This window comes from Hyaena hyaena, unplaced genomic scaffold (assembly GCF_003009895.1).
Source record: "Hyaena hyaena isolate Hyena2069 unplaced genomic scaffold, ASM300989v1 scaffold_1108, whole genome shotgun sequence".
NCBI classification, from domain to species: Eukaryota; Metazoa; Chordata; class Mammalia; order Carnivora; family Hyaenidae; genus Hyaena; species Hyaena hyaena.
The window spans coordinates 447,148-469,201 of record NW_024081742.1 but is presented as its reverse complement, the minus strand read 5'-3'; the positions used below and the strand labels follow the sequence as shown (position 1 = coordinate 469,201).

General features: G+C 31.4%; 1 protein-coding gene across 2 annotated transcripts in view; it reads right to left on the bottom strand.

The window, feature by feature from the left end:
- Positions 1–2,921: 2,921 nt before the first annotated feature.
- EMC2 (ER membrane protein complex subunit 2) overlaps positions 2,922–22,054 on the bottom strand; it is a 43,311-nt gene continuing 24,178 nt past the window's right edge. Inside the window, exons 6-11 of one of the 2 annotated variants that reach the window (XM_039222348.1) lie at positions 21,816–21,901; positions 21,599–21,658; positions 15,705–15,786; positions 14,808–14,918; positions 12,364–12,468; positions 2,922–3,332 (exon numbers count right to left, since the gene is read on the bottom strand). In XM_039222348.1, the coding sequence (XP_039078279.1) occupies positions 3,246–3,332; positions 12,364–12,468; positions 14,808–14,918; positions 15,705–15,786; positions 21,599–21,658; positions 21,816–21,901 (531 nt within the window). In that variant the 3' untranslated portion in view covers positions 2,922–3,245. The remainder of the gene's footprint in view (positions 3,333–12,363; positions 12,469–14,807; positions 14,919–15,704; positions 15,787–21,598; positions 21,659–21,815; positions 21,902–22,054) is intronic. The other variant, XM_039222349.1, reaches the window with a different exon arrangement.

Genomic DNA, 22,054 nt, shown 5'->3' with positions numbered 1-22,054 from the left:
ACAAAAGGTTGCTTTGTCAAGAGTATGAAGGGAGACAGGATACATCAGAGGTTCAAAGTAAAAGCCTTGAAATAGTTCTAAATAGTCTTAAATAGTTTTCACAATGACTATACATGAAGTAGCAGCTTAAATGGTCAATTTAAGTTCAATTTAATTCAAAATGAAATCATGACTTAAAAAGTTATGACTTTATTATTCCTCTAAAAAATTGTTTTACAAGTCAGAAAATCTGAATTCTAATACCTGCTCTGTTAACAAGTAATGTTTCTTGGCTATGTCTATCTTTAATTTTGTCACTCTAAAATATTATGAACATTTAACAGAATAGGCATATGCTTCTGAATACACTAGAAACAACACTGACTTGGGAACTCCTGACATCCTGCTCTGTCACAGAAGGACTTAATTTCTCAGAACCTCGATTTCTCATCTTAAAATGAAGTAGAACTAAACCATCTTTAAAGTCCCTTCTAGAATTCTAAAGTTCTATGAAATGAAGTCATAAAATGAAGTTACTTGAAAATAAATGGATTGTGGCATTGGAAAAAAAGATTCTTTGAAATATTGACCAATAAAAATTATATCCTCCCAGCATACTAAAACACTTGTCTTCCACTTCTATCTTTCTACATCCTCCTCTGCCCCCAAGTCAAAGTTGGGTGAAATAGTGGGTGCTCAATTGCAACAAAATGTTACTTCTTGTGTTATATATGCTTATCTACTTTAAATCATTACATTATGAAACACTATTCCCAGCATGTCTAAAATAAGAGTTTTGCATATTAAAAAAAATCCTGAATGATGGATATATTAGTCAGAAATATGTATGGCAAAAGTAATAGAAAATCTAAACAACATCTAAACAGAATTTATTTTTCTCATGTAGTAAGTGTAGAGTTTGGCAAGTGTTCGTGTTGGTTCAGGTGTTCAACATGCCATCAGGGACCCAGGCTTTCCCTAATCTTTCTACAAAACCATCTCTGAAAGGTAGCTTTCATACTCCTATTTATTGTTACATGGTTGTAAGGTGGCTATTGTATCTCCAACCATGTTGTTGACATCCACGGTGTGAAGGAGGAGAAAGAGGCAAAGCCTTACTTCACAAAGCTTTGACTTTATAATTTGAAAGGAAAACCCTTCTCAACAGGCTTCTGTCCATTTTATTAGCCTTAAATAGGTCACATGCACACACTTTAGATATTTGCATTTCTACTGTGATAGCCATGAGTCACATGCAGCTATTTAAATTTAATTTACATTAAAAATTCAATTTCTCAGTTCTACTGGCCATATTTCAAGTGCTCAATAGCTATGTACAGCTAGTGGCTACCAAAGTGGATAGCAGAAATACAGAATATTTCCTTCACTGCAAAAGTTCCTCCTTGGCGTATCACAGACCATAAGAAATGAAACCACTTCTGTTTTAGATCAATCATAATACACATCTGAGGGCTGTAATAAGGTTAAGGTCCTTATCTCCTAGAAGAACAGGGATCTCTGCTCCTACCTAAACAATATATAAGACACTGTAAACAAGGAAAAAGTGGCGGTAAAAGTAGTTGGTCCATGATGGGATTATCAGTACCTTTAAACTGAGTTATAAATTATTACACATCAACAATATATTTCATAAAAAATTCTTGACAAGAAGGTATTAAAACCAGAAAAATAAAGTGAAACTTAGGCTGACAGTTAGTGAAAAGGCACTAACTTACACAAGTACAATTGCTAAAGTAAATACTACTCTAGTGACTAACAGGAGAGGAAGAAAGGGAATGGAATAATATATGGGCACTATTTTGTTTATAGCAAACAAATCATAAATGGCTGGTTATGTTGAAAATGCAGTTACTAAATTTATGGGCAAAAAAGTGTATGTTGTGATAACAAAGATTAGTTGATAAGAATTACCTTAATAGGAGGAGGGTTATTTCACATGTGCTCATTTCTTATAGAAGAATAAAATGAAAAAGACTGCAAAATAAAAGAATTAGACCAGATATGTAGAATAATTTACTAACAGAATTTAAAAAAATTTTTAAAAACTGATATTGACAATAGTCTTTCTTCCTAAAGACTTCCAGGTTGTCAGTTCCTCCATGAACTAAATTTGCCTAAATCTAGCAATGACAAGTGTGCAAGTTTCTGTAAACTAGTGGTAAACTAAATATTTATATATGTAATTATACATGTATTACAATACACACAAAATGTAACATATATGTAAATTGCAAGCTACTACTAATAATACATGGCTTGAATGAACAATTGCCTAATCTATAAACTGATTTGTGTCTGAATAAAGTGTTTAACTCTCCAAGTTCTTTTTATGCTATTGAAACATGCAAAATATTGTTGAGGTATATGATTGTTTATCATGAAAAGAAAAAAAGGAAAAAGAAATTCTAATTATTACTAAGAAGGTAATAAAATAAGAGAAATGAAAATTTTGCTCCTGAAGACAGATTTTCTTAGTTTTCCTGCCACTGAGACCCTTTTAATCCCTATTCTCTATGATCTCTTACTATTTTTTTATGGAATTTATACTTAAGAGTTAAATAAATGTAACTTTCATGAAGTATTATAGTATACATGAAACCTAAAGCTTTTTATAGGTAAAAATCTCAGTTATATCCTATGGCAAAACAATTTTACAAAGAGATATGACTGAACTTTGGAGAATGACATATTTTAAGCAATATTTATCAGAGTAACATTTTAGCACATAAAACAAGCCCACTGGAATGCACAGCAAAATCCAACTTGACACTATAAAGAGAAATCAAAATAATGCGCCAGCATTTTGCTTGTCAGCTGTGAATACTATGTATTTCTTATCACAAATAAAAAGAAGTTTACTAGAAACTGAGTTCTAAAACAACATATTCACTATTTGAGTATAACAAAAAGAATCTAGAATCTTCATATGCAAGTTTAATAAATCATCATGATTTATTCATGGGATTTCTACATCAGATTGTGGTTTAAAAGCAGTTATATTAAGTGTGATATGAAGAGAATGATGTACAATCAATATGAATCTTGTTAAATCTGTCTTCCATGGACTTTCTCCATCTTTCTGCTTAGCAATAAAAGGCATTTTTAGGTTTATATAAACATTCTTTACAATTGCCCTCTTAACAAAAAATTAGTATATAAATAGCACTACACATTTAGTAAATAAGTCACAGGCCAGTAAATTCAATTGTGCAGTTGTGAAATGTAACGTGAAAGAGTCTGAGACCTTAAGACTGAGTGATCTGCAGTGTTTCCAACATGTCTTCGACTGCCTTAAGAGAGTATTTGGTTTCCTTCTTACTTCGACCTGCAAACTAATTTTTAAAAAAAATGCAATTAGGCTCAATTTCATGGCAGGTTCAAAATCACAATCTTACCTTCACTTTGCTAATGAGAGATAACATTATCTATTTTATCACTAGCATGAAATCAAACATCTTTTCTTCAATAAAACAAAATTGGGGTTTTATTTTTTGCCTTTATTTCCTTTGCCTCAGGATACAGATCTAGAAAAATATTGCTATTGCCAATGTCAGAAAAATTACTGCCTATGCTCTATTCTAGGATTTTTATGGTTTCAGGTCTCACATTTAGGTCTTTAATGCATTTTGAGTTTATTTTTGGGTATGGTGTAAGAAAATGGTCCAATTTCATTCTTTTACATGTAGCTGTCCAGTTTTCCCAACACTATTTGTTGAAGGGATTGTCTTTTTCCCATTGCATATTCTTGCCTCTTTAATTGAAAATTAATTCATCATATAATCGTGGGTTTGTTTCTGGGCTTTTCATCCTCTTCCATGGATCTATGTCTCTATATTTGCGTCAGTACTGTATGGCTCTGATTATTATAGCTTTGTAGTATAACCTGAAATCTGGAATTGGGACACCTCTACCTTTGTTATTCACAATTGCTATTCAGGGTCTTTTGTGCTTCTGTACAAATTTAGGGTTATTTGTTCTCTTCTGTGAAAAAATGCTGTTGGTATTCTGACAGGGATTGCATTAAATCTGCAGACTGCTTTGCGCAGTATGCACATTTTAATAATAGTTGTTCTCCCAATCCATGAATATGGAATATCCTTCCATTTGCCTGTGTTGTCTTTTCTTTTTTTTAAATTTCTTTTATCAATGTTCAAAATTTGGACTTTACATTTTCATTAAGTTTCATCTTTAGTTGAAGTATACTAAGAATTCACTGCAAAATTGGCTGACTTAAATGCTTATGTAGTGTGATAACCTATAAAAAACATATATTTTAAAACTATCTTTTCAGATGAAAAAACTTTATGAAATAAAAAGCATAATTTATAACTGAAAAATGTGAGCCATTTCTACTTGTCAGCCCTCTAAACAAATATTTACAATTTTAACAAAAGTAAAATGTAAATGTAAAGTACTTTCTATTTAAATATTTTAAAGTTGCAAGATCTCTCTAAAATTATTTAAAGTAAATCACAATCTTTAAAATATTTTTAGAATTATTAATTGATTAGATGGCATGTTTCAGTAGCAAAGAGCTGTCAAAACTCTATGCTACATACTAAAATGATGCAAACATGTTTTAAAATATGCATTTCTAGTTTATGAAGTTGTAATTTATTTTTAAAACCATTGGATTTCAAAATGAAAAAAAAATACAACACATTAAAAATAGTATCTTTGCACATTTAAAAGAAAATTCATGGCATATTAAATTCAATATAGTGCATATAATCAGTGAGGGAAACACTGTTGAACACCCCATGCTGATTTCAAAATGAGTTTTCTAACTAGACTCACAATTCTCATCATTTATCAGGTTGACTGAATACTACAGATTTACTAGAGAAGTATTCCTTATGGGTAAGGGAAGGTTTATTATATCTATATTATCTGTTCCCCCAGGATGAAGTATTGATTAACATCTACTATTAGGAAAATATAGTATTTTCAAATTAACATCTAAGCACTCAATACATTTTCAAATGACTGATCTTCCCTGCAAATACCAATGCTGTCTTAAGCACTTAGCACTTGATTTATGATGTGCTCCTTCTCTTTTGTAATTAACTTAATTTGGCAAACTTCTCATGACCTGTTAAGAAAGATTAAGTGATCAAGTACAGGTAAAATCACAGAAGCAATAGAGTTCAGGAATTGGTAACCTGCCTCTGACCTCACTGGCTATAGGTTAACATTATGATTCTCCTACTTCCTAAACCATTAGCTTCTGTGGTTGAATCTTGATTTGATAGAGTAAATAAAGGGGATTTCTAGAAGAAATGTTGAGGGAAGAGATAAGCTTCTCATAAGAATCAAGATTACTTTACCTTTCATATGACATTACTAATTTAAGGAATTCAATTGTTAAATATATGATTCATAATTGCAAAATACGGTAACAGCAACATAACATTTAAAACTCTGCCTTTCCATAATTTCCCATAGTGACTAAAGGATGTGGGGTATGTTATTACTCCTATAATCCAGTTGATAAATTCACTTTCACAAGGACTTACCAAGAACAGAAAGCCTTTTCTTTTACAACTGCCTATCCAAAGTAAACAGGAATGGTCCTAATCAGATACTTAAAGGCCTAATTCTAAGGAAAAGCTTTGATCGGTTGGAGCAAAATAGGATACCACATAGAAACATTCACTCCTATTTTTTAATTAGCAAAATAGAAACGAAAAATTTCTGTAGAGCTGAAGTCATAACCAGTATTTTAAAATACAGCACTTTTCTTGATTTGTACTCAACCATAAAAAAAGTAAATATAAATGTGATTTTTTAAATTACCTAATTTTAAAAATCACTTAAGATTGTGTGACAATACTACTGACAACCAGTGCAATTTAGAATAAACCAAACTTATTTCTGTCAGAACAAATAAAAAGAAAGTTGGAAATATAAATCTATCACTTCAAATTTTGCCTGACATGCAATTATTTTGTCTATTCCAGAATTATATGGCAATTTAACTGATTAAGCCGGAATCCTATTTTCCCTCAAATCATGATTTAATTTTCCATTTCCCAAAAGGATAGTAACAGAATCACTTCTGCAATCATAAATAACATATGGATTGCTAGCACAGACGAATTTAAAAGTGTACCAAAGAAGCATTTATCTGGAAAATTATTGTGAGTTAGGTTCACATTAAAGTTTTTCATGAGCATTAATCAAACTTGCCTGCCTGTACTAAACATACTAAACCAATTACCTAATTGAAGAGCAAGTAGTAGCCATATTCTGTTTCATTATTAAGTAGAAAGAAAGAAGGAAAAGCAGTTCTTAAAATCTCATTTTCTCTAATTTATAAATGTCTAGGAAAACATTACAATAAGGAGTATTTATTATATACTCTATATTTGTTTATATGCCAAGACATGAGTCATAAAATTCTCAATTAGATCCCAGAGATTTATCTAATTCCTAAAATGCCAATCTCTGAAAGTTATACTTCCCACATTAATCACAAAAATTCTGCATTTTTGTTTTCATACAGTTAGATTTTGCTTAAATAAACTCTGCTTTCATAATTCCCTACAATGTTAAAGGAAAGTCACCAGAAAGCACATTCAAATCATAAAAACTTATTTATTAAATTCAAAGGTCAATAATTTATCAACTATGACAACTGGGATAAACTGGGCTAACCTTTACCTTTGCATAAATTGTGGAAAATAATATGGGTGGACAAAGTAATAGGATAAATAGATTGGAACACTGGATGGATAAATCTCAGAAACATTATACTGAGTGAAAGAAGCCAGGCACAAAAGAGTACGTAACCTATGATCTCATTTATATAACGTTCTAGTACAGGCAAAACCAATTTATAGTGATAAAAATCAAATCAGTGCTTGTCTACAGTGTCAAGTGCGGCTGACTGCAAAGTGGCAAAGGGGACTCTCTTGGGTGATGGAAATGTTGTATATCTTGTATGGGGTGCTGGTGGGAAGGGAATATACATTTGTCAAAACTCAACTGTACATTTCAAATGTATGCACATTACTGTATATAAATCATACCTTAATAAGCAGATAAAAAGAAAAAGACAAAATAAATGAAAACAGAAGGTAGGGACTATAGACTTATACAATAGGGTAATAAACTGCCAAAGGATCACATAGTTATCTTCCTATTTAACAGGTGAAGTATTATATCCTCTGAATCTGGGTTGAGAATGTGACTTTCTTTGCTCAATGGAAAATTAGCAATATATGACACAAACAGAGACTCAATAAACCCTTACACACTGGAGTTTGACTGTTTGCTGCTCATGGAACCCTTAGACCACCACACGAATAAGTCCAGGTTAGCCTGCCAAGTGAGAAACACGAGGCCTAGCAATCCCAGTTGACAGACAGCAAGCCAACAGTCAGATATTTAAGTGAGGACATCAACCACTAGGATAGCACAGAAATATAAATAAGCCCAGTGGAAACAAGCAGTGTTATTCAACTGAGCCCAAGCTAAACAGCCTACCTATAGAATCATAAGCAAACAAGTTATTTTAAATCACTAAATTAGCAAAAGGTAATTGATACAAATATTTACAGAATCTGATTCACAGAAAGAGCCCAGAATCTCTACAGAAAAAGCAAAGAATATGCAAGCTTTAAAAGCATCAAGAGATTTTATTTAAAACCTGTTACTAGTATCTAGGGGCAAATAAATTTTGCATGATGGGTGATTCCTAGTTGAGGAGTATTAGAAATTTCTATACAGAAATGTGACATGATGACCTGAGAGATGTGTTATCTTCCTGCAGTGATATCTAAAATGACAGAAACTGGCTAAAGTTCTTTTTTTCTATCCTTCCCTACAGAGTCAAGAAAAGGCAAATCATATTCAGTAAAGATCCGTAAAATGTCTCTGAGGACTGTGGAGTTTATGATGCAAAACTCTTATTAAAGAGTACCGGTGACACTCTTAGAGCGCTTTCCAAAAAACACAGAGACTTTATAAATCTCTAAGTAGAATGGAATTAGTAAGGCAAAATTAAAAAAAAAATGGCAGGAAGGGTAAATATTACTAAACAACAGGGTTTGGATCTATGAACAATGGCTCAAAATACTGAAATGACAGATTCATGTCCAGTGGTGCATCTCTTAAGGCAGAAAAAAACATGCTTGTCTGTTCTTGTATTACTGAAGAGACAGTAAGAAAGGAAAAAAACAAAACAAATAAAATTCTGAATGTAGTTACTATTTAGAGCTTTAGGTCTGAATTGAAGAGACACGAGGGTAGGTTATCAACTATTCACATGAGAAAATAATTAAGAGAGTAAAAAACTGTATACCTTCAGATACATTTATACCTGACATTTCTTTATAGAAGAGTATATATACTGCGACTCTTCCAAGTACCAACTCTGGAATCAGACTCCCTAGGTTTGAAAACAGCTGTCCTTAAGCATCTATGTCATCTTGGGAAAGTTATTTAATCTTTCCATGCTTTAACTTCTTCATTTATAAAACAGGCAAAATACCTAGCTTGTGAGAAATTATCTACAAATATTTGCTCTTATAAGTATTATTGTTGTTGTTTTAATTGTAATGAACATAGCAGTTCATCATAAAGAAAACTTGGATGATGTGATTAGTAAATACAATGTAATGAGTATTACTGTGACTTGGTGAAAATTATTTATTAACTCCTTTAATTTTCAAAAAACTTCAATTGTGTCCATTTTGCAGATGAAAAGCTAAACCCAGAGATAGTGTATAATTTATCCAAAGCCACATAAATAATAAATGTCAACACCAAACTTTGAAAACAGACAATATGGATCTAGCATTTATGTTCTCTTAACTCCTACACGGTACTAGTATTCACAGAATGGGACTCATGACCAAATACAGAGATGGATAGAAACTCTGTGAATAGCTACATGAGAGGAAATTGACCCTTATTTCACATCATACATAGAAATCAATTTCAAATGGACTGTGGATCTAAATACAAAAGGTAGAAGAAAAAAAACCTTCTAAAGACACACAAAATTATCTTTATGACTATGAGTAGCAACCGATTTCTTAAACAAAACACAAAAAGCACAAATCATAAAAGAAAATAAACATTTAACTTCAGAACTTTTATTCATCAAAATCATTTGAGGGAGATAGCAAGTAAAGAGTTGAAGGAATGTGCTACATATATAACTAACAAAAAGCTCATAATCAGAACTGTTTAAAAAAAAACAAAATAAGTCATAAAGCAATGAAAAAGCTAGACTTCACGAAAGTGGATATCCAAATGACCAATAAACATATGAAAAAGTGTTCAATCTCACTGGTCATCAGGGAGATGTAAAAGGAAACCATGGATATGACTATACATATACCAGAATGGTTATAATTATAAAAAATGACAGCACCAAGTACTGGCAAAGATGTGGAGCTGTGAGAACTGCCAAACACTATTGGTGGGACGATAAACAACTAATTTGGAAAACAAATTATGACTCAATATTTCCATTCAGAGGTATACACCCACCAGAAGTACATGTATACCAAAAGACTCTGCAGCCATATTCAATGTAATATTATTCATAATAGCCCTAAACAAGAAATAACCCAAATGCCTATCAACAGCTGACCAGATAAATTATATTATTTTCATACACCACATAACAGTAAAATGAAAATGAATGAACTACAGACATAAACAGGAATGTCATAAACAGAATAGTGAAATAGACTAGACAAAAATGAATACATACTGTATGATTCCATAAAGTTCAAAACTAAACCAAAACAACGGGATTATAAATCAACACTATTGAGGTTGATAGGAGCAGATATTAAGAGGATATACTATAAGGGCTCTGGGTGCTATACTGTTTCCATTTCTTGACATGGATACACTTATCTTGTATAATTCATTGAAATGTATATTTATGACTTGGGTTCTTTTTTTCTATGTATAATAAAAATAGATTTTAAAAATACAGTCATGCCATGTCAAAAAAAAAGCACTCTCTGAGCAGCTAATTGTTTCTCAAAAATAGCTTTAAAAAAGGATGTAGTCTGCATGCCATTAATTTTATATTATCAGAGTCTTATCTTTAAATCACACACATACTCAAGGCCTACTACTAAGTGTGGAACTCATTATGATCTGTGCTATCTCAAACTAACTGCATTTATATTCTGACTTACAATATGCCAAGAGAATAACCTCTATTACATATAATAAAAGTACACAAACATATCTTTAAATAATGTGATCACAGGGACACTAAATTTTTTTAATCTCTCTAACCTTCTCCAACAAGGAGTATAAAACCAAACAAAAACAGCATCAAAACCAAAATAAAAGAAAACAAGCCCAAAGAGCACAACTTCAAAAAAAACTACACTATAGGAAATCCTCAAAAAAACCTCTACAATATGGTTTTATTACCAATAGTGGCAGGACCTAGAAAGGATCAACAGCAGTATGGTAGGAGTATGGTATGTATGTATGATAGGTATGGACAACTTAATACTACTCTACAAGCCACACAAATGAAGAGTATAAATTGGATGAATCTGCAAATGGCCTACAAAACTAGGACAGTCTCAAAGGCTCCAAATCAAAGATAGGTGTTAAAAGCTGCATACAAATGTGACATTAAACAAGCCCAACAGTCTACAACCTCAAAATCTCTGAAATACCCAGCAAACATCCTTTTCCAGGAGTGAAAAAAAACCTCACACTGAAGGATAATCACCAGAAAGTGAAACCAAATTTAACTGGGCAGAAACAATAGGGGTAAGAGGGAGAGATGGTTCAGATGAAGGGAAAGGGTGCGGGTGATAAGGAAAGTAGTGATGCCCACAGGCAGCAAACCCCAGAAAGAATGAAAGAAAGAACTCTAACAACAAAATGCAACATTTAAAGCTAAGAGCAGTACCTCAAAATTCAAGATCTACAGACCTCTATAGGGTCAAAGCCAGAAAATCTTTCTGTAGCAGACCTAGCTCTGAGAAAGACTACATATACAGAGAGGTCATATTTAAGTTCTCTATAACAAAGAGGAAGCCATAAAAAGACAAGCTGGGAAAGTTATCCTATCCTATCTCTGACACTCTCATTCCACAAAAATCTCCTCCTAATCAAAACTATCTGATTTAAACAAGGAGAACAGAAAAAAAGAATACAGACTAATTCCATTAAAAATTATTAGAGAAAAAAAAGAAAATAAATACAGAAAATGACAGAAAAAGATTTGGAAAAAAATGAATGATATAACAAGGTGGTAAGAAAGGAAACCCAATATATTTACATCCTGAAAAAAAAAAACTTCAGCAATTAAACAGAAAAGATATTTAACACTATAATTCTAAAAGCAACTCTCCTCAAATTAAGAGGATTAAATCCATATATTAAATGGGCCTACTGCGCAATTGGGAAAACTGACCCAACAATCAACAAAACGTATTGCAGTAAAACTACTGGATTTTAATAATAAGGGAAAAATTCCTTTGGACATTCAGAGAAAAAGTCTGTCACTTAGAGAAAGAAAATCAGGATGCATCAGGCTTCTTAACAGCAATATTTTATCCTAAAACACAATGGAACAATATGTTTAAGATACTTCAGTAATATACCTTCAGAAAGGTTGTATAAAAAGCCCAACTATCCTTCAAATATAAAGACTACTGACAGACAGGTTTATAAACATGCAAGATATAAAAAGATATGATTTCCCATGAACCATTACTGAAGAATCTCCTAGGGTCAAGCTTCAGAAAACTAAAAAAAGAGAATTTTCAGATAAGATCTGACATGTAAGCAAAGCACAAAATCTTTGTTATATAGTCTGGTTAGTTTACCTTTAGGCTTTTCTTCCTCCCTTGTATTTACCTGAGATACCTCTAATAACATACTCAACTCACATACCCAATCTGCACATTATGCAATTTGTTTACCTTTCTTGAATTTTTAGAATTACTTTTTATTTGTCTGAACTACTGAAATTTTGCAGATGATAAGGTTCATTATAGGATCATAATAGTAATGGACTTCTTTTGTGGAATTGTTGTTTGTTTTTTTTTTTAAGTAGGCTTCACACCCAGTGCAGGGTCCAATGTGGGGCGTGAACTCACAACCATGAGATCAAGACCTGAGCTAAGATCAAGAGTGGGAAGCTTAACCAACTGAGCCACCCGGTTGCCCCAGTAACAGACTTTTTTTGGGAAAAAAAAAAAAAAAGTGATCCTACAAGTTAATTTTACACAGTTAAAACACATTCGATTAAGACCTAAAGGCATAAAAGTTCAATGACAGACATTTGGCTTTGTAGTTTGCTGAAACAAAAACAAGAAATACATTAACTGATCTATATGACAACATAAAATGATCAATACTGACCTGATAAGCTCTGTTTATTTGACTAGCTGCCCAACTAGCATATTTCATGTTGTCCTTTTTTGTTTTTGCACTTGCTTTTGGATTAGAAGCAATATGACTTGCCGACTAAAAACAAAAAAGAAACATCAAAAACAAAATTCCTTTTTTCTAGCCAAGATAATAAAAAAAAAATGTAAAGGCCATAATTGCAATGGGATAGCAAAGAGGTTTTATAGGTTGTACCAAAATAAGTTTAAAAATAAAAGTAAATTGCAATGAAGTTAGTTTTTAAAAATCAAAATATGTTTTAAAATATAAGATAAAGTAACAAAAAAGAATGAATTTCTTTTTTTTTTTTTAATGTTTTATTTATTTCTAGGAGAGAGAGAGAGAGAGACAGCGTGAGCAGGGGAGGGTCAGAGAGAGAGGGAGTCACAGACTCTGAAACAGGCTCCAGGCTCTGAGCTGGCAATCAGCACAGAGCCCGACGCAGGGCATGAACCCACGAACCGCGAGATCATGACCTAAGCAAAAGTCGGATGCCTAACTGACTAAGCCACCCAGGCGCCCCAAGAATGAATTTCTTACATAATCCCTAATTTATTTTATTATCTATCTACCACAACTTCTAAAGGTAAAATTAAGTACTTAAATATTATAGAACATTATTTAAATACTGTACGATATTGCTGGTCATTATTATTATTTGTTATTAAGTTATTATTTCTAATTATTTATCACGGTATTACTTTAGCTATCCTATATCAGAATTATAGAATTATTGAATATTAATGTAAGAAGGAATCTCAAAAATAATTTAGTTCAACTTCCTACATTAACAGGTGAAAAAAACTTAAGTCCATGAGGAGTGATGTGATTTCACCAAAGCAAGTTAATGAAAGCCTTAGAAATAGAAAGAGATCCTCATTTCCAATCTACTTCTCTTTTCACTATACCAAGAGTTTCCAAACTGATTTCACAGCACCAGTTAGAATCACTACAATTTGATCCATCCTAATCTAGGATCCATGAAAGAATATGTACACCTCCAAGATTATATGCTAATTTTCAAGTATTTATATATACACTTCCAGGGAGAAGATCTTTTATCTTATGCTAAATATGTCTTAATCTTATGAGGTTCTGTCCATGTTATTAAAAAAATATTAAGCCTTTCTTTTATACTTAGCCTGTGTTATTGGCTCTTTCCCTCCATCACCTCCTCTGTCAATGAAAAATTTATACGCCAAAATCTGACTTTTACACCTTAATGTCTTTACTGTCAACTTTTTGGTATGAATTTCAGCAAATAGAGTGATTAAAAGAATAACTCTGGAATCAACTGCCTGAGCTGATATCTCATCTCAATCACTCAGTAAGTCTGTGACTACCCTTCCACAAATTAACTAGGCCTCTCTGCATCTTAGTTTCACTTTCTGTGAAATGGTAGCAATAACAGTACTTTCTCAAATAGGTGATGTGAAGATTTAATGATTTAAATTTTAAAAAGAGCTCAAAACAATGCTTAGCACATAAAGTGTTATGTGTAAACTATTATTAATAATCTATTGTCATATATATATTTATTAGTATTTCATTTACTTGGTAAAAAGAGACATTGCTATTATACTGTATATCCAAGCTACTATAATTGGAACTGGTAGATCCAAAAAAAATTTCTTGAAATTCATTTGAACTGTTTTCTAATTATATTTTGCCATTCTTTTCCTGAAAATTATTTCATTTATATTTCTTCCTGCCTCTATTTCTGCAACCAATTCTTTTTCACTAAGTCTTAATAAGACATTCATCCAAAACTCCAGGAAAAGACCAGGATAAATTAAAATTTCAAAGAACTAGCCTATTAAAAAAAAGTTTTCTGATTGTAGAGAGAGGAGCTCGTATTATGTATATTTTAAGGATCAGCAAATTCTTCCCCTATTTCCCACAGCCCTTGTTAATTGACTTTTCTAAGCTCATCATTACGCATACATAAACCATAGAAATATTTAATTACATGCTTCCCACAATTTCCAAGCTCTTCTTCTGTACCATATATGAAGTTTATATTTGACGTAGAGATTTTATTTCTAATGTCTGTTACTGCATAGTTTAAAAACGTGACATATAATTTACAGTAAGAAAAATAATAATGTTGGACATAAACCCAAGAATATCAAAACAATTAAGACAATACATAATATGGTTTTGTATGTTACTATTTAATAAAGGCAGACTTAAATTCTGATACAATAAAAGATATTTTACAATAAAATGTCAAATAGCTAGAATATATTAACTTTCAAAAATAAAACTGCAATACAATCCATTGCTCATGTTTAATGCAAGTGAAAAACATGCTAACAATACACAAAAAACAAGAGGGAAGTGATTGGATGGGATAGACTTAATGGATTTAAATGACAGAATTGCGAGTATAACATTAAACATGCACCTCTACTCACCATGTAAAGCCCAAACAAAGCTCTCATATTTCTGTTGTTCAGTTTCAATGCCTGTGCAAAATACTTTCTTGAAAGTTCGAGGTTTTCAAGTCCACCTTGAGTATATTTAACCTGTTAAAAATTGCAGAGTGCTGAAATCTGTTTATTTTACTACTTTGAAATATAGCATGTTTCATCATACCATAGGCATGAGTAACTGAAACAGATATTCTGTAAACAAATTCAAGATGTTAAAAGAATTCATCTTAAAGTTGTTAAAGCTAATCTAAATTTTAAAGCATAACCTCCCTGAAAAACCTATTCTATGAACATTAAGATCACAGAGTAGTTTTTAAAACAAAATGCTGTCAATAAAAAAGCCAATGTAATTTCTATTTCAACTGCCTTGCAAATGCCTCACAACTTTGTATTTTCTGTTACTAGCATTCTAAATCTATATGTCAATACTTTTCTAGCCACCTTGACATTTCTTAATAATAAAATCCTTCTAACATAGCATTCAATTGTATCATTATTCTTAATAGTGAGATAAATACTTCCTACTTCCAAAAATACTGATCTTAATATCAACTTCCTAGAATATGGATTTAAAAATCATAACTATTATAAATGTCTCAGAAGGCATTAAATGGTGATAGTGGTGACATCATGGGTTCATAATTAGGAAAGAAAATAGTATATAATAAAAATCACAAATAATTTCACTGTTTGAAGTGCTTTATAAGTCATATTCCCATTGCAATGTTAAGAATTTTAAACTTTTACTCATAGTTGATTTTCATCAGATATTTTAATATTTATATTCTTGTCTCATAGGACATATTCTTAGTTCTAAAATAATATATAACACCAACAAAAATAAAATCATATACAACTGTTGTTTCTAAAAACACTTACTTCAGCATACTGCTGACAGTATAAGTGGTTGTGTGGATTAGTCATCATTAGCTCCTCTAAGCAAAAGGCTGCTTTAGCATAGCTGAAAAATATGAAGAGGAACTACCAATTTTAAAAGTCAGAAATATCATCTTAGCTCAAATAACTTAAAAATAATAAAAATAACTTAAAACAATGTTTGAAAATAATTTTAAAACAATTTTAGTGATGTTAGACATTTTATTCCCAAAATTTAAAAAGCTTTATAAATACTTATGTTGAATTGACAAATACAAATAACAAATGCTTAACTCCTAAAGCAGATTATGAACAATCAGTAGATACTACATTCTTAAAAATGGGTCACCATTATGACATCCAAACTTTATTCACAGCATAGACTTCATGACCTTGGACCAGGTTACATATAAAATAAATTCAAGTCCATTGATCACTGAATAAAATATTCATATAGCTAAAGCATAATGAAGACTGTTTTAATAAATACTCTCTATTCATAAAAATCCTTATTGACACATACTTACAAAATATTCTATTACAAAGACTTTTTGTTACTTGTTTGTCAAATACGAAATTATAATGAAGTTATACATGTTTAAATCCATGTAAATAGATCAAGTTAGTGGTTCTGATATGCACTCTACTACTATTTCAACACATGGTGAAGAAACAAGCATCTTGATAAAAACCTGAGGAGAGAACTGCTACAAAGGGCTCTGGAAAAATAGTTTTACACCACATGCCTATAATTCCCCTTAATGTATTTTATATGTTTAAAGTGATGTGACTATCCTCACCATTTACAGGAAATCCTAAAGAACACAGGTGTTACAAGATTTATTCCCAGTGAAAAGGTGATAAAAGTACCTAACAGAAAAAGGCTACCTACAGTTATTTTTGGCATTTGTCACCAATGTACAAAGCTACCTATCTTCACACTAAGTCTGATATACTTTTCAAAATATACATGCTGCAGTTTCACATATATGTACTGACTAATAACATCTTCCTTTTATTACATGCTCTTTATGTATCATGCACTTCTCTAGGTATGTTATATGTATTAACTCATTTAATCCTCCCCAAATCCTAGGAAGTAGGAAATTATTATCACCATTTTATAGTTGAGAAGTCACAGAGATGCAAACTGAAACTCCAAACAGCCTACTCTTAACCGCTATGCTTACTGTTTCTACGCACTACACACAATGAAAAATTATGGTAATGATGGTAGTGATGAAGACGTCAACGATAACATAACATAAAAACAGTAAAACAATCAAACCCAAACTCCCCGAGAAACCAAAAACACCCTGTAGACGATCTAAATATCACAGCATTTTAGATTTATGTGTATATATATGTATACACATCATCAAGGATCATAGAGCTATTTAGTCCTTTTCCTTTTTATATCCAAAACTAGCATTGGTTCTTGACATGTGATAGATATGTAATAAATCACTAAAAAATAAATCACTAAAAAAATTCTATAATAATTGTCTAGAACAAAAGTATTATGACTATCTATCTAACATATATTTATCATTCCATAAGAGATGTGAAAAGTGTACCTTAATCGCTTCTCAGCCTTTTGGCTAAGATCAGTTGTGGAAAGTGTACCTTAAATACTCAACTTTATCAACTTTTAAATATGTTCCTTTTAACAGGATGATGCAAAAATTCATATTAATGCTAAGAATAAACGTTCTTACAGATTTAAATAGGCTGAACACACTGTGATTCTGGTTCTTATATAACATACAGTAAGATAAAATAGACAGGTAGGAGTTTCTGCTGAAAACTGAATGCCAAGGTATTTTTCTCAAAAATTATTTAGTATCTCATACAAGAAGAGGATCCCTCCCCCCAGTTTTACAAAGTATAAAATCAAATAATTTTGTGGATAAAGTATAGAATCAAATAAACTTAGAGCTAAAAGGAGCAAAAGATAGTTTAATACAGTTTTCACAGCAGTTCACTCAAAAGTATTAAACCATGTGGAAGTGACTATTTCCACAATTCTTCCAAGAATGGTACCTAGCCAATTTCATTCCAAATGCATAAAAAAGTTAATTCACTACACACAATCACTCAATGATTAGAGAATTAAAATTATTTGAATGTATTTAAAATAACTACTAGTATTAGTATGTCAAAGTCAATGACTAAAGTTTTCCAAGTTCTTCCGTTCTTCGCAAAAGCATTTATATAGATCATATTTAGCCCTATATTACTTTATCAACTTAATGATTCTTCCTTATAGGGTTTTGATAATTTCATTTGTTACAGAATTTTATAGTAAGGCTGGACCTACATAGTCACAATTATAATTAGTTTTATTACTAACTGTTCCTTGCTGATATAATATCTAGTTCTGACCAGAAATCAAGGGGAAAAAATCAGGTACCTTTGTTAAAAATACATATTTTCATTTATAATTTGTATTGGTAGTACTAATGTATACATTTTAACTAACTTTTTATATTTAGAGCAAGTAAAATGTCTCAATATGGTTGAATGGTGTGACATATACCACTACAATCACTAAATAGAAACTATAATCAGAAATTTATAAATCAGATTTATAAATTAGAAGCAAAATTAAATAAAGATAAGTGTTTAAAGATATAAAAACAAACTTGGCAGAATTCTACATCCTCTTTAACTTCTCTAACACAATGAATAGGTGTATATGAACATTCTATTTTGGAAATTTATTTGGAGTAAAAATTGTAGATCTAGAGTAGCAATGCTGCCTGCAACTTATTCTACTTAAAAGAGGTTATAACTACTCCTCCTATGCAGAAAGAATGCCAAAATGATAATACATCTAGCAATTCCTAATGTGCTACATTTAGCCACTATGCCTACAAAACTGTAGTGGCATTCCACAGAACTTACCTCTTCTACCAAAAACAAACAAACAAACAACAAAAAACCTACATGCCACAGTGACTTGCCCAAACAGGTTAAATGAATTAAATGAACAGATTCTGATTTACACAGTTTCAAAAAATCTGGAAATATTTTCACTCACCCTAAACCTGAATATTCCCTGTGTGTTCAATTAGAAAAAAATAAATGGTCATTTTGCAAATAACTAGCTTCAAGACCAAAAAGAGTTCTGCAATGCAAGATAGAAAGGTAGGCTGAACATAATTATCATTTGCCTTGAGAAGAAATTACTTTTCGGGCGCTTTTTCTGTCTTTGTATTTCTTGATTTCTTTGATTTTACAGTTCATTTCTCTTAAGTATATGTATATTCAATTCTATCTCAATGAACTTTTTAGATTCAAAGTAAAACTGAATGTGGCTATTACAAGGTGAAGCAAATAATAGTAAGTTTAATTATGGGTTAAAAATAAAGTATAATCTATTTTAAAACTAAATACAGGAGTATTAGAAATATATACAAAAAAGTAACACTGAGAAAGGAAAAAGAAAAGAGAGGAGATTGATTTATGTAGTTCTTAGAGGACATGGAAGCAATAAAAATTGAAATAAATATGTAATTTCTGTAAGTTAAAAAAATTAATGTTAAAAAGATATGTAACAAACAAGGATATATTTTTAAGAGGACAAAAGTTCATATCATTTATATAGTATACATGCTGCCACAGGAAACACTCATATCATTTATATAAAGAGCTATAAAAAATCTGTTAAGAAGTTTTAAATATTTAACCAATTTTCACCTTGCAAAATTTATAAAGACTAAAAAGAATGACAGCACCCAGTGTTGTTAAGGGGATGCTAGTAATTGCTGATGTGAGAGTAAATTTCTAGTGAATAGCTAGCAATAATTACCAAAACCACTAAAAAAGAGTATATAATCAAGTAATTTTACTTCTAAGAATTAAGACAAGGAAGAGGCGCCTGGGTGGCTCAGTCGGTTAAGCGTCCGACTTCAGCTCAGGTCATGATCTCCTAGTTTGTGGGTTCAAGCCCTGCATCGGCTCTGTGCTAACAGCCAGCCCGGAGCCTGTTTGGGATTCTGTATCTCCCTCTCTCGCTGACCCTCCTCTGCTCACACTGTCTCTCTCTCTCAGAAATAGATAAAACATTAAAAAAATTTTTTTAAAGAATTAAAACAAGGAAATAATTAGTACAGCATTATAGCAAAAATGAAAAAGCAAAAACAAAAGAACAAGTTTTCCATTCCCCTAGGAAACTGATAAAGAATACTAGAGTACATTAATAAGATGGAATAATATAAAGCTATTAAAATATTTATTGTGATAAGTAATGTATGTCAAAACATAACAAAGTAAAAAGTATAAGCTATAAAAGATAATTCTATTTTAGGTTTCTGTTTGCTTTAAGAGGTACAGAAGAAAAAAAATCAAATATAAATAGTAGATAACTTAAGATGATGATCCAATTATGATTTTGGTCTTTGTCTTTATTCTTTGTTGTGTTTTCCAAATTTTCTTCATTAGATATTTAATTAAAAAAAACTCCTTGATTAATATGAAATATTTTTAAATACCTTTAATCACAAGATCTTCAAAAGACACTAAACTATTTTAAGTATTAAACTATTTTAAGTCATCTGTTTGAGGGACAAAATAAAATGAATATTAATTGTTTTACTGCACTCCAAAAAATTACCTTCATGGTAAACTATATACTGTACACTCTAACAATGCTGATTTTAAAACTATGAAAAATGAACCACCTGAAATTAATATATCACTGTTTGTTAAGTATATAGGAATAAAAGTAAAAATAAATTTTGAAAAAAAGCTACGAAAAGTGGAAACATTACCATTTAAACCAAATGTACTATACCACTCTCACATACCTAAGAGAATCCTGAGTATGTTTACATATGTGGTCATAGAATCATACATACATCTGTATGAACACGATTAAGGACATAATTCCCCAATGGAAACAAAAAGAATCTGACAGCTAGAACACAGAAGAGAACTGAAGAATGGTTCCCAAAATACAATAGACATTCATTAAATGACAGCTAGTACTTTTACTTTAGCTTCCAATTTTATAGGCAGATAACTACCTTAACTCTCCACTTCACATTACACACACAGCTCTGGGCAAAGGCAAGAGGTAAGTGTCTTAATTCTATTTTATTTCCTGTTTCAGTTATTTGTAGTATGAGAACAAGGTTAACTATTCATACACAATAAGAATATGTGCATGAGAATCTGAGGCTATTCTCTCAGAAAGAAGAAAAGAAACAATGTGATATACTTCAGATTTAGAAGAACTAAGGGAAAAAAGAAAAAAAATCCTGCCTGTAGATAGAGGTTGGCGTTAATGCTGCAATATTAGAAAACTTGCACTAAGACTAGGCTAATCCTCTCACACTGGGATTTCCTCCTGTCACTGCATCAATAAAAAAAGCTAACAAAAACATTAAATATCCAATAAGTAAGTTCCTACAGCATTCAACATTCTTGATTATTCTTGGTCTTTTACCCAGGCAACAGAATGCTTCTAACTTTGGAAGAGTTGATTCCCTTAATACAAAGGCTAATAAATGCATACAATTGACAGAATTTTTAAACAGCAGGGTGTATAATACTCTTTGTATATAAGAACAATTTAGACTCTAAAAACTCACAATTTTGAATCACTAAAAATAACCTTAGCTCAGCAAATGTAGGCCTAACTCAAAGAATCCGTGTTTGAAAGAAAAACTTATTTCTCAAACAAAACAATTTAGAAAAACACAAATGACTTAATAAAGGAATTCACATATTATAACCAACATATTGTTGATTTGTTATATTTCATTTATTTATTTTGTTCATTTAAGATGACACAACTCGTATCTTCTCATCAATCCTTCAGAAACCACCACATCTCCTGAGCTTCTATAATAGTGATAAACACTGCACTCCTAACAAAATTTATAACTTACTCATGTTCATTGATATAAAGTTCTGCAAGTTCATGCCAGGCTTCTTGGTCTCCAACAAATCTGATGAGAGAAAAGGGGAAAAAAAAAAAGGGGGGGGGTGTAGATATTCTGTAAATGAACAGCATGGAGGCAAAAAGGAAAATCAAATGCAAATTCCATTTTAATTAAAAAAGATTTATCAGAATAACAAAACACAATCCTCTTGTAAGACACTCACTGTTCCAGATACTCATTCAGTTCCCGAATGGCCTCCACATTTTTCCCCTGGGCTTTTCGAATGGCAATCTTACGCTTTCTTGCAGCCTATGGGTTGACATTAATAAAGGATTAGGCCCTCATGATTCCCTGGGTTTTTGTAAAGAAGGTAATTTGACTGTGCAAATTATTATCTCAATGCCAGTGAAATTCCATTGTAGAACTACTGCTTAGTGGGAGTTTATAAACATACCCCATGAC